The following is a 14,718-nucleotide window of genomic DNA, read 5'->3' on the forward strand; positions in this document are numbered from 1 at the left end:
TTTGACCTACTTTTAGTCTGAAAGGAGGTCAAGGGCAGACTAATCCAGCTGAAATGCAAACTGAACTTGTATGTCTCTGAGAGGAAACTTGTGATTAAACCTCAGAGCAATATCTGTATCCGTAAAGAAAAAAAGTCTGAAAACTGTTTGGCCTATTTTAGCTCGGAAGTCGGTCGAGGACGGACAAATCCAGCTGAAATGCAAACTGAACTTGTATTCAAGAGGAAGCCTGTGACTAGATTTCAGGGCAATATCTGTATCCATAAGGAGAAAAGTTCGGAAAACTGTTTTACCTACTTTTAGCTCTAATGTAGATCACGGACGGAAGGGCCAATCCAGCTGCAATGCAAACTGAACATGTATTCTGCGAGGAAGCTTATGACTAAATTTCAGGGCAATATTTGTATCCATAACGACAAAAAGCCCGGAAAACTGTTTGACCTACAATTCTAGCCCTAAAGTAGGCCATGGTGCACCAATCCATCCGAAATGCAAACTTACTTTTAAGTTCTTAAGGGGGAATTTATGACCAAAGTTTAAAGCCGTACATGCATCCGTTACGGAAAAAAGTTCGGAAACACGACCTTGGACGGACAATAAGCCAGTCAGCCAGACAGACGCACGGACAGCACTATAACATAATACGCCCCGTCTAACGACGAGAGTATAAAAAGATGTGAAATTGGGAATGGAATTAAACATCCAAATTCTTCTGGTAGCTGAATTAGTAGATGGTAAACATGTATTTGACATACTCCTTATGAATTAGAAAAATACAGTCTACTAGTATAATGGCGGATTTAGAGGGGGACACAGCCGGCGCCCCCCCCCCCCCCCCCCCTAAATTTTGCAAATTTAAGGTAAATCGCGGTATCTTGTTTCGGAAAATGTACTAAACGATAAAAGAAGCAATAATTTCTTCCACTCCCGGAGAAATAAATGACAAAATCTTTTGATTTCTTGAATTACTTTATTGGGAGAACTTAATTTTTTCCAGAAAAACCTTAAAATTTGGGTCATTTTATTAATTTCACCTTATCCAAATGATAGAAAATAGTACAAATGACTAAATAGGAGAAATATTTCAAGCCCCATAAAATCTGTAAAATCCAGGAGCTTCCGGGGGCATCGTCCCCTGGACCCCCACCAGGGCTTCGCCCTGGACCCACTGCCTCATAAACTGGCGCCCCCCGTAACCGCAATTCCTGGATCCGCCCCTGTACTAGTACGTGATTTCCACAATATAAACGAAAAGCACTTTTTATTACAAGTAAAAACAAAGGCTGAAAGGCGTGACTGTGCAAGAAATAAATGGATTTTTGAAAATTCATCAAAATTTAAATGATGGATTTCCATTACAGTTGTATTTAACAAATACATTTGTACAATATATCAGTAAATATCGTATGTCATCGCATAAACTAGAGGATGAATGAGATAGACTATAATGTTTCAGGAAATGAACGAATTTGTAAAATGTATTCAAATACAGAATTAAATAGAAGACGAATTTCACTTTTTGGGGAGGGGGTGCCCACTTTATGATAATTTCAGGGCTGCAAAAATAATTTCAGAAAAATGTATAATGTTAAGAAATGTTGTGATTACAAAGAAAACTCTATACTTATAAACTAATTCATTTGTTATCCACAGAAAAAGTCACAAACTTATGTAAACTAGGAAAATATTTTTATAAATGTTAAAAAATAAGAACAAAAATGCATACATAATGCTGAAGTTATCCTCAATTTTACCATATTATATTTTATATTCATTATATTACAAACACTACCTCATAATAGACATCAACTATCTATACATTGAAGTGTGTCCCTTTACTTAACCTGCATTGGATTCACTTAAGTATAACTTGTTTATATTTATTTTTATTTTCTATATATATATATATATATATATATATATATATACACACAAAGAAAATTCCAGATTTAAGTATACAAAGAAAATCTAAAGAAGTACTATGACAAAATTATCACAAAGCCGATTGAGTACGTATACTCAACCAGTTTCTTTATGTATTTCAATTTCGACAAGACATTAACATTTTTGCTGGTTATTAGAAATACCTTAGTTAAGCATTGTAAATATTAAGAATGGTAAAATAAAATATTTCAGCTCGATCAGTTCGTGCTCATGCCCCTTTAAAGTTAAAAGACGGATTATACAACGTCACGTGTTGAGGTGAATGAGGATTACTTTCAGGGAATACGATTAATGCAAATCGTTAATTACTTTCAATTGTACTGGCTAGGTGTCACTTATTAACGAAAAATCAACACATTTCATGAAGAACACATGTCTGATAATGTGTTTTACTGTATAACCAATTATTTTTGTTAGGTTTTGTTGTTTGTTTGCTTCGCGTTCTCAGACCTAACGTGCCAAAGCTTGCTCTGACACGGGACCTCGTTTTAAGGTCTCATTCAGAAAACCCACGACTTTCACATCTGAATGCCGAACGTTTTACGTATAGGTTAATGTCCGAGTACCTCCTTCGAAATAAATGACAAAATCTTTTGATTTCTTTAATTACCTTACTGGGAGAACTTTTCCCCCAAAATGCTTAAAATTTGCGTCATTTTACTAATTTCACCTTATCAAAAATGATAGAAAATAGTACATATGACTTAAACAGGAGACATATTTCAAGCGCTATAAAATCTGTAAAATCCTGGACCCACTGGGAGCCTCAAGGCAGTTCCCAGACCCCCTGCCTCATAAAGTGGCGCCCCTCCCCCCCCCCCCATAACCGCAATTCCTGGATCCGCCCCTGAGCGAAGGGCTGCAAAATTTAGGCCTATGTTCGGCGCTTATGGCCTTTGAGCATGGAGGATTTTTATCGTGTCACACTTGCTGTGACACGGGGCCTCGATTTTTGCGGTCTCATCCGAAAGACCGCCCCATTTGGTCGTCTTTTACAACAAGCAAGGTATACTGAGAACCTTTTCTAACCCTGATCACCACGGGACAACTAATTTTAGAGAATTCTTTCAATAAATTATAAAAGTACTATTATATAAATATCATGACTATATGAAATATCTATTGTTTAATTTTTCCCAATTAAGGTTGCCATTGTCCTCAGGAAATAGAACTTCTGACTTTCATGTGAAAGGTCCTGGGAACAACTCCAACCTATTCCTTTGGATTTTAATTTGAAAATTACCATGCAATTTGTTAAAACTTAAAGCTCCTTAGAGACGGAGGGGATTTAGAGGAAACTTGTTTATAAAAATCAAAGTTAACCCAACAGAACATTGCTAAGTATTTGCCTGAAACTTTCCATTCATTATGAATTATGATGTAGCGCTTAAACAATAGAATGACACCAAAAATGGATTTTAAAACGCAAGGCACTCTCCTTTTACGTCTAATGCGGCCATTTGGCACCAGCGGGACTCGAATCCACGAGCTCCTGGTCATGAAGCGAACCAAGACAGGACACTGAAGCAAATTAATATAATCAAACTCTGAAACCAAACCGGAATTTTGTATCACAAGTACAAGACATTTCACATTTCAAAAATCACAGAAAACAGTCCCATTTCAGACTATATTTCAACTAGGCCGTACATAAGGAACATGTTACATAAGAACCGTTTTTGTATGGAGGACAAGGAAGAGTTCCACAGACAGTAACAACGGGATAAAATAACTTCCCATTCTGGTTTTCTCTGGATCTTTCAACAAAATCGGGATTGTCATCCAGGCAGAGATATTCCGATTTTTGTTCTGAATACGAATTTGACGTCAGAAATCCTTGATACTGCTTCACGAAACCGACAGGACATACCAACTTTCCGGGGATCATTAAAGCGGATGTTGCACCGGTCACACGACAGACGGCACACGGAACATCGTCCTGGTACCCTACATTCTTCAGGCTAAACTGGTACTCTCCCCCGTATAGATGAGCGCTTCCCCCGTCGGGATGGATCGGAAAGTGGTCATCAATGGAATCCGGATCATGTGGAAGACACAGTGTGTTCGCTCCATTTCCCGTCTCTGTGTAGAAACTGCCACCAACAACACCTGCAAAATAAAATAAATGAAACTTTGAACACCTTTAATTTCAAAACAGCAAAGGTACCTCTCCGAGAAACTCTGGTCAGCAAGTGGTTTTGATATATCGTTAGCATCTGCCGTAAATTTGGGTAACCCAAAAGTTAGAAAGCATTTAGTACGACAGGTTTGCCATTCTGAAGAGACGTATCGTCATTCTGGCAATAGATGCAGTGTGTGTGTTGTTATTATTTATATAGATACAGTGTATGTGTTGTTATTATTTATATAGATACAGTATATGTGTTGTACTTGGTTATATAGATACAGTGTATGTGTTGTACTTAGTTATATAGATACAGTGTATGTGTTGTACTTAGTTATATAGATACAGTGTATGTGTTGTTATTATTTATATAGATACAGTGTATGGGTTGTTATTATTTATATAGATACACTGTATGGGTTGTACTTAGTTATATAGATACAGTGTGTGGGTTGTACTTAGTTATATAGATACAGTGTGTGGGTGAGGAAGATAAGATTTCACTGTGATTGTACTGATTATGTCATTTTGATTGATTGATTGAATATTGCTCGAGAATATTTCACTCATATTGAGAAGTCACCAATGCCGGTGAAGGGCTACAAAATTTAGGCCTGTGTTCGGCGCTTACAACCTTTGAGCAGGGAGGGGTCTTTATCGTGCCATACCTGCTGTGACACGGGGTCTCAGTTTTTATGGTCATATCCGATTACCCCCCACCCCCCCCCACCCCCGCCCCATTTATAATTATAGTCGCCACTTACAACAAACAAGGGGTACTAAGGACCTATTGTAACCCGGGTCCCCACGGGATATGTCATTTTGAATACTGATTTACGAATAATGAATTGTGAATAATGGGCACCATTACATTAAAAACAACAATTTTCTCTTGCAGTAGTAAAGTTTTGTAATTTCACTACTTTATCATTTGCAAGAACATTGTCTAAATTATTAATATACAGAGAAAATAACAATTGACATAGATTTGTCTCCCTAGCAGACTACGACATTACAAAAAAAAACAACCCACCAAAACACCCCAGTTTTTTTATTCAGGTTTTTGAGATACTGGATTCCTCGATACATATTTCAAAAATTTACCATTGATGCCAAACATTAAAAGTTTACTCCACAGACCACTCTCTAAACAATGTCAACAGTTTATTGTAAGGCAATAAAAGCACAAAAACTTTTCTCTTATATTTCATCAACGTGTTGGATAAATAAAAATAGTAAAGTAAGGATATGATCTAAAGCATAGAAAGGTAGAGGTTTAGGAAACATAATTCTGAGGTGAGAGGAGACAGTTGAAAATAGCTATTGACACGAGGTACAAAATTGAGCGCCAAAACGACTAGAGGGACCATAATTACAAAGGAATTGAGAAAATACATGTAAATATTCATACAAATATACAATATGATGACCATCAAAAGTGTGAAATACGGGTAGATAATTGATTAAATGTTTTGATAAGATATGATTGAGTTCCTGGGCTCCCCCTGGCGCTGTCCCTTTGTAGCCTGTCCAACAATAAAGCTTCACTCAGCAATTAGTCATTAATCTCATTGATGCCTGATCGATTTCAGAAAATAAGCATCGACAAAGTTTGGAGAAAAATATTGTGAAAATATAATTCATAGCTAATCCAAAATGCTTAGCAAATGAACTGTGCATTATATGATAAAGATATTTGACAAGTAGTTTGTTGAAAAAACCAAAATACATATATGTGAAATAGAAATTTATAACATTATTTAGTTTTGTTTTCAATCATACAAAAATGTACAGGTAATGCAGGTAACACAGATAACACCCTGTGTATTTGGGACGGTATAGGGTTTCCTCTGGCTCGGGGCTTCACACCTGCCTTAAATTGTCTCCGCCCCTGAGGAAAACCGACCAGTTGAAAACATCGGCCTTTAAAAATTTCATTTATATTTTACTATAAATATTTTATAGAGCATTCATAAAAATACTTTGTTGTTACAGAAGGTGCACATCATAGTTGCAGGTGCAAATGTAGAGAATTGTTGTATGTATGAAAATAAATTATATATATATATATATATATATAATCTTGAGTAAATCCCTGAATAGATATAATATATATATATATATATATATATATATATATATATATATATATATATTATATCTATTCAGGGATTTACTCCAAGATTACTGAAAACAGTGCACGCTGTTCTTGGAATTGAGCATCTGAGAAGTAGGCGTGGTCAAATCTGAATAGGTGTTACCTAAATCTTTACCAAAGAATTATGTAATTAGCACATAGGGAGTAGTGCCAGCAATAATTACCCGATGAGCAGGGAACGATTCATCCACTACCGACATTATGTGTTTGACTCTATTACCAGGGTGTCAACTAATTTGATTATAATTATGGCACAAATCGTGGTTCTCATTTGAAAATCATTGTAGTCGATCACAGGTTTATGAAAGGGGTAAATATACTCACGTTTAGGTGAGGTGTCATAGTTCACGTTTCTGAACAATTATTAAAAACAAACATAACAAGAATAAACACACCAGGGCGACACCTCGCGGTGTCTTTCAAAGATTTTTCTATTTTATAAAGATATCGTGGAACAATGCCAGCAATAATTACCCGATGAGCAGGGAACGATTCATCCACTACCGACATTATGTATTTGTTATGTAAATTATTATTATTAATATATTATGTATTCGGGGGGAGTTTAGGAACTCAATCATATCTTATCAAAACATTTAATAAATTATCTACCCGTATTTCACGCTTTTAATGGTCATCATAATATGTTATCGCTAATTTGATAGAGTATCCCATCCTAATTCTTTATACAGCACTAATCTGGGAGAAGTTATGATTTGAACATACCTTATTCCATAAATATACAAATAGGGGATTGGTTACAAGTTCTAGCAACTTAGAAAACCTTTCCCGTATACAAAATATTAATTATGTTATACATGTACAAATCAAGATGACTTGGAGAGGCAAGAAGTATTTTTTACGATGAAGATCATTATATAGAATGCAAGAATATCTTGATATGGTAAGAATAGTAATAAGATATCGCTTATCATAGGAATAATTTAAAGGTGATTTCGAGGGCGTTGTTTTAATTTATCAATTGAAGTCATCCCCCTAAGCTACCCCCCCCCCTTTTCTGACTGTATCGGAAATAAATGATTTTTCATATACTTCAAATCTAAATCGTAAGAATTGTGAGTATTATATTCTGATAAATTCCTGCGGATATTTGGACAAATTTCTTTCAAATATTGGGGAACTAATTAAAATCATTGTGAATTTTTAACATATTTGTTAATTTAGCTGTTTGTCTTCTATTAGAAGCTATCGTAATGTCAGCGTTTATTCTTTCTGCAGAAACTTGCAAATCATCTCCTATAATTTGGGATTCTTGTTCCATACGGTATTGCCATATTTCAAGAACAAGACAATGACTTTTCACTAGGAATCCACACAGTAGAGTGTGTTTCTGATAGAGGATGTGAGATAATCGAGAACATTATTGAATTATCAATTCCAGCTGCTTTATGAGTTGGTTAACGACTCCCCATATATCCGAACAATACAACAAAATAAACTTGATCGTACAATGAAAAACATGTACCCGGTATACAATTTTGTACTTAGCGGATATTTATTTTGCATAATTTGTGGTATGCTATGAGAACCTTGTTGTATAATTTGTTTTGGGTAAACGAACAAAAATCAGAATCAGAAGCACTCAATTTTCTGCTTAAGTACATTATTTACATCATTGCCTTTTTTTTAAAAAAAAAATTCAGATTGGTTTTAACAGGAAAAAATATACGCCTTTGTTAGATATTAGAACTTTTTCTTAGTAGGATTAACTTTCAAACACTAATCCTTACAGCAGTTGCTTAATTAAGTTTTATATGGATTTCTTTTGCTGTCGTAGACAAAAGAAATATCACCAGCATGCAATAAGAAGTATTAAAACAAGTGAGTCAGAAATGTCAATAGATATCTTAAAATAAGTATGGACCCAGAGCATCACCTTGTTTAACTCCAACTTTAGGTTAAAACTTCATACGAACATAAGATTTGTTCTGGTCATATATACTCTTAACAATGTTATAAAGATTAGTGATTATTTCAATATTCAGTATTTAAGTTTTGATCCTATAGTGTATTACAATATGAAAGACTTTGTGAAAATCCTGTTATGTCTTGAGGATGAAGATTTGATAAGATGTACATTACCCTTAGGAATACTCAGTGTTTGGCTTTCATGCTTAATGGCTTAAAATCATAATTAATGTCCACAAATTCCCAATGTTCCAAATGAATTATAAGGTGAACAATAAAATGCTTTATTTCAATTTCATATTGCCGTTAAACCAGCCATGTACTCGTGATGCATATACTGTAATATACAGCCCTCGATATGGAGTCATACCTAGCGGCAACTTGAAAGGTTAGGGCGTCGGTATGGGTCACTGTAAAAACACACATATCCCGCGGTTGGCAGGTAGTGCTTGGACCCTCACGTCATCTAATTAGGGGCTATCATCTTCTTATTGATTGACAGGTATCATATGATCAATCTCAAGAGAACTGGATTTTGTGGGCGTTAACCAAAAAAATTAGATCTTTAAATATCGCCCGAGAAGCCATTTACAAAACACATGCTCTGTAAATCCACTGACCGTTAGAATCAGACAAAGGGACGTTAAAATTGTTAATGAAGATGAATATTGTTATGAACGACCAGTCTCAGGATGGCCCGAGCAGGTCAAAACAAAGTAAGATCGTGAGAGACCCGGCCTATTATTGTGCAAAAGACATGACTATCCAGATCGGAACAGCAAATTCGTTAGCACAGACAGGGTGGTATTACGAACATTTCACACGTAAGGACGCAGTACGTTTACTACAGAAGGAACCAGAAGGGACTTTTCTAATCAGGGACAGCTCCGATTCTAGGTATTTATATTCTCTAAGTGTCAAAACAGGTAGGGATGCTACCAGTGCGAGGATTCTTTACCACAAAGGCAAGTTTCAGATGGATTGTAACGAAAATATTCGTGCAAAGATGCCGACATTCGACAGTGCAGTTGGTTTGGTGGACTTCTACGCTCGTATGACACAGATGGGGAAAAGTAATGCAGGTAGATGGCTAGAAAACTCGGGGAAAAGTGACTTACCGATAGTATTGCAGAAACCCAAGCTGAATTGCGTCTCGGATCTAAGACATCTGTGTCGTTTGTCAATAAACAGAAATCTACCGAAAACCCTGAGCAAGACAAAAGTATTGAACAGCATGGATAAGTTACCCATCCCTAGGCCCCTCAAAAGCTACCTGAAGGAATATCCGTACATTAATTAACTTCTGGTGTCCAAACACCGCATATTCCCAATGTGAAAACTACCTCATATCTGGGATTGACATAGTGAAAACGACCTCATATTTGGGATTGACATTGTGAAAACGAACTCATATCTGGGATTGACATTGTGAAAACGAACTCATATCTGGGATTGACATTGTGAAAACGAACTCATATCTGGGATGGACAGAATGTTAACTACCTCACTTTGGGGGTCAATGTTTATCATGTATACCCATGTAAAAAAAAACCTCTTGTTTAGTATGTGTTGCTTTACTACTATTTTCAATTTGAATTAATGCTTGAAATGGAATAATAAAAATGTTTTTCTTATTTAAGTTTCGTTAGACCTTTCTTTATACAATGATTTTGACTATGGATTACTGCGTTAAATTTACCTGATCAAGATATAGGGCTGGCTCACGGCGGCTTCCCAGGCACCTGATCCGTGTTTCACTCTGTTTTTGTCCAACTTTTAATTTTGTATTTCTTATAAGAGTTATGATATTGATCACGGTTCTTTATTTTCACCTTTTCACATTAGAAGGTACTATGATTCAAGTTTTGTTTTTTCAAAAAAGAACAACCCAATAATCCGTGGTCTTCTACAAAATAACAGATAAAATGTAGATACAGGAAGAAATCCGTCGTTTATCTTCATAACTAACGGCCTTCAAGACAGACAAGCCCACTCTATAAGGGGAAATGAAACTTAGGTCAAAAGTGAGCTGGTCCTACACATTAACAAAATTTATCTTGATTTATAGCCATTGATACATGTATAATATTTAGATTCTATCATATACATGTATATAGTGTGGATGTCAGATGTAAAAGATGTAAAAGATTATACATTTCTAGTATGTTTTTTGCCTTTGCCGTCCCCTAGACCGATTCGGCCCATTTTGCTTAGTCGCCTCCATTTTTTTTAAATCAAAGATACAATAAATGATGAAAAGGGAAGTTTTTGCATATATATTGCAGTTATAGTTAACTGCCTAAATCAGACGTGTAAATAAAATAAAAATAAGGATTTATAATTGTTGTTTGAAGTGAGATGGTTATGAAAATGTGTCCCATGTCCACTGATCATTGTGAAAACACCTGAGTGAAAACAGTTTTTATAACTGCATTGTTGTGCAACCTTTGATCATTTTAATTACAAGCTTACAGTAACCTACATTTTTTTTAAACTCCAGAAGTTCAAAGAATTGCTCATGATTTGGAAATAGAATGTGTCAGGTATAGAAATATTCCAAGAAATGACAGAGTATGTAAATTTTGTCTTTGTATTGAAAATTAAGCCCACTTTATCGAATATTGTTGTGTATAATGATCTTAGAAAAAGCTGTCAAATATCAAAACATCTCTTCTTTTTGGGAAATACTGAAATCAGAAAGCTTATTTCAATATGGAGGAACAAATACAAATACCTTAAATACTTTGGCAAAGTATGTTTTTATTGCTTTTAAAAGAAGAGATATTTGTTATGATAAACAGTCTCAAGAAGATTAATATACATTACGTTTGATCAAGGTTAATTAGTCTGCAATCAAGCCATAAATACCATAGAGCATATTAAAGGATGACTACCTGATGGCAGAAGATATCAGCGGCACACACACCATGAAGATGAAATACGCAGATGAATTATATCAATTCAGTACTGTAAATAGCGCTTGAAAAAATATTATTTTTTTCTGGGCCGGATCGACTAGGGGACGTATTAACTATGGGACGGATAGTATATAGTCTAGGGACGGATCGACTAAGGGACGGATTGATTATGGGACGCGTTATCATGTTACAGAGGATCGTGTTGTGGAGGATCGTGTTGTGGTAATCATATTACAGAGGATCGTGTTGCGGTAATCACGTTACAGAGGATCATGTTACAGAGGATCGTGTTGCGGTAATCATATTACAGAGGATCGTGTTGCGGAGGATCGTGTTGTGGTAATCATGTTACAGAGGATCGTGTTGCGGAGGATCGTGTTGTGGTAATCATGTTACAAAGGATCGTGTTGCGGTAATCATGTTACAGAGATTCGTGTTGCGGTAATCATGTTACAGAGGATCGTGTTGTGGTAATCATGTTACAGAGGATTGTGTTGCAGAGGATCGTGTTGCGGTAATCATGTTACAGAGGATCGTGTTGTGGTAATCATGTTACAGAGGATCGTGTTGCGGTAATCATGTTACAGAGGATCGTGTTGTGGTAATCATGTTACAGAGATTCGTGTTGCGGTAATCATGTTACAGAGGATCGTGTTGTGGTAATCATGTTACAGAGATTCGTGTTGCGGTAATCATGTTACAGAGGATCGTGTTGTGGTAATCATGTTACAGAGGATTGTGTTGTAGTAATCATGTTACAGAGGATCGTGTTGCGGTAATCATGTTACAGAGGATCGTGTTGTGGTAATCATGTTACAGAGGATCGTGTTGCGGTAATCATGTTATATTGGATCGTGTTGCGGTACTCATGTTATAGTGGATCGTGTTGCGGAGGATTGTGTTGTGGTAATCATGTTACAGAGGATCATGTTGCGGAGGATTGTGTTGTGGTAATCATATTACAGAGGATTGTGTTGTGGTAATCATATTACAGAGGATCATGTTGCGGTAATCATGTTACAGAGAATCGTGTTGTGGTAATCTTGTTACAGAGGATCGTGTTGTGGTAATCATGTTAACGGAGGATCGTGCTGTGTGTTGCGGAGCGATGCAAGTTGTTTCGGCCTTTTTACAGTTCGGCCCTAGGTTTGTTCGGCCTCAAGTTTTTTCGGCCTCTTGTCGTTTCGGCCTTAGATACCTAATCGTTTCGGCCCAAGTTTCGTAAGGGACAAAAAACCGACAATGTGATGTTGTTTATTTTAATATAGATGTGTATTGAATTTATGCTGTTGTTGTTTGTTATGGACGCTGTTCGAGTGTAAGCTTTTGAGACTTTAATGAAGAGAAGATTTTGTATGATGAGGAAATAATTGGAGGTAGGCCTAGTGTTAGAAAAGATTATGAAATATATGCAAAATTGTTCAAATTTTCTTTTCCATGATGCTAAGCAAATTGTGATACCATGATAATTGAGAATAGTTTTTGAAATCATCAAGGCAAACTTTTTAACCTCGAAACATAATGATTTCTTAACTTTGAGTCGTAAAATTTCAATTTAGCATTTGACATGTGATTTCACCGCAAAACCTATAGATATTAAAAATCACTTTGAAATCATGTGAAGAAACTACAAACAATTGTGTATATTTTGTTAGTATATCTATAAAAATTAGCTACACTAAACTTATTCAAAAAGGCATTTTTTCAATGAAATATATTTTGTGAAAAAATACACAATTATGACTCATGGCCAGGTACTGTACGCTGTAAACTGATATATTATTTGCGTAGTTAATGTATGTTAGGTTCAGTTAGTAATTTTACGGGTGAATACAATAATGTTGATAATAAAATCTACAGTAGATCGAGACCACGAGTATTCCCCCAACACACGGTGTAAAATGGTCCGTGGACACGGCATGGCACGGTGTATGTGTATTTCGAATACACAAGAAGACTGCCTTGTCTAAAAAGTTAGTCCCTGATACCCACCATGAGATCAGTGACGGAATTTAAGGTAATTTTCAAATTTAAGGTAAATCGTGATATATTGTTTAGAAAAAATGTAATAAACGATTGAAAAAGCAATAATTTCTTTCTTTCCCGGAGAAATAAATGGCAAAATCTTTTGATTTCTTGAATTACTTTATTGGGAGAACTTACTTTTTTTTCCAAAAACCCTTAAAATTTGCGTCATTTTAACAATTTTACCTAATATAAAAAAATATAGAAAATAGTACAAATGACTATAAATAGGAGACATATTTCAAGCCCTATAAAATCTGTAAAATCCAGGAGCTTTCGGGGGCTTCGCCCCCTGGGCCCCCACCAGAGCTTCGCCCCCGGCTCACTGGGGGCCTCAAGGCGGCCCCAGACCCCCTGCCTCATAAAGTGGCGTCCCCCGTAACCGCAATTCCTGGATCCGCCTGTGGAGATCGTATAATCAAAGTACTGAAAAGCCCTAAGCTGACTTCATGAATTCTGTCTGTAATATTAATGAGCAGGAACAACAGTAAAAAAAATGTTCATGCGTTATTCTTTATTTTCGCACAACTAAATAATACATTTCCTGTAAGGAAATAACAAATATGGATTGGAAACAATGTCCTGAAACTTTTCAACATGTTCAAAAATGAACTTTATATGATGTTGTAAAAAACAATGGTCACCATAATAATTTTGGTCCCACCCGGAACTAAAACCCTATCCCTGGATCATGAAATTACAATTTTGGTAAATTACACCTGCTCTTTTTTTAAATATCTATAGTCAGAATTTAGTATCAATAGTATTACCACCGCTGAGGTGGTCTAGAGGTAGAGTGTTCGCACCCTGTATGCGGACAGCCAGGGTTCGAATCCGGGCCGCGACAGACCTAGGTCGTTAAAACAGGTAGTGACAATTCCATCGCCAAACCCTCGGCATCAGGTGTGAATGTCACGGGTCCTCGGAGATGACCTCAAAAACGGATGACCCGTGTCACAGTAGGTGTGGTACGCTAATTCAACAAAATATGATTAATCATTTGATTTAAAAACTGACAATACGCAGAACAAGCTCTTGCGTATCGAATCAGTTTATAGATATAAACACCATATGCAGGTGATAATGGAATATTGCTACATAAATAGGGGAAGTTGACGATGGAGAAGCTGAAATCATCCCGTTTGTCATAAAGTTGAGTTGTTAATTTGCCGTTAATATCTACTTTCAATAAAATATCTAAGTATGAAGCAGAAGTGGACGACTCTGTGGTATCTTAATAAATGTAACAGATTTTGAATAGTCTGTTCGGCGGATAATTTAATTTGATTTAGTCCTATCAGATTTATTTAGTGTGTAACTTTATAGAGGGAGAACTCGCATTCAAGTTGTATATTCTTTTGTGTATTTACACAATAAGATGTGTTCTAGAACGATGCAAGAATGGCGAAACCTTCCACACAGTTATAATTTTCACGAAGCGCGATAGATTAAATTTTGTTTATCTATTAATCAGAAAAATATTTTATGACATGCACCTGTTGGCCATCGTCGGAGTTTTGTAGAACGAGGTACAATGTATGATCACCCGCGGGTAAACATTTCCTATTGGCTCCTATAATGGATTATGACGTTATGGATTATGACGTTATCAATTATGA

At 36.0% G+C, this 14,718-nt stretch overlaps 2 protein-coding genes across 2 annotated transcripts in view; one reads left to right on the plus strand and one right to left on the minus strand.

Annotated features, from left to right (window-relative positions):
• Nucleotides 1–3,560: 3,560 nt before the first annotated feature.
• The window catches only part of LOC125670077 (short-chain collagen C4-like), a 32,195-nt gene continuing 21,037 nt past the window's right edge, over nucleotides 3,561–14,718 (minus strand). Inside the window, exon 3 of the mRNA XM_056162251.1 lies at nucleotides 3,561–4,053. Within this exon, the coding sequence (XP_056018226.1) occupies nucleotides 3,584–4,053 (470 nt within the window). The 3' untranslated portion in view covers nucleotides 3,561–3,583. The remainder of the gene's footprint in view (nucleotides 4,054–14,718) is intronic.
• On the plus strand, nucleotides 8,825–9,456 carry LOC130054042 (suppressor of cytokine signaling 2-like). Its single transcript, XM_056162252.1, has one exon. The coding sequence runs from the start codon at nucleotides 8,830–8,832 to the stop codon at nucleotides 9,454–9,456; it is 627 nt and encodes a 208-aa protein (XP_056018227.1). The 5' UTR covers nucleotides 8,825–8,829.

This window comes from Ostrea edulis, chromosome 4 (assembly GCF_947568905.1).
Source record: "Ostrea edulis chromosome 4, xbOstEdul1.1, whole genome shotgun sequence".
Taxonomy (NCBI): Eukaryota; Metazoa; Mollusca; class Bivalvia; order Ostreida; family Ostreidae; genus Ostrea; species Ostrea edulis.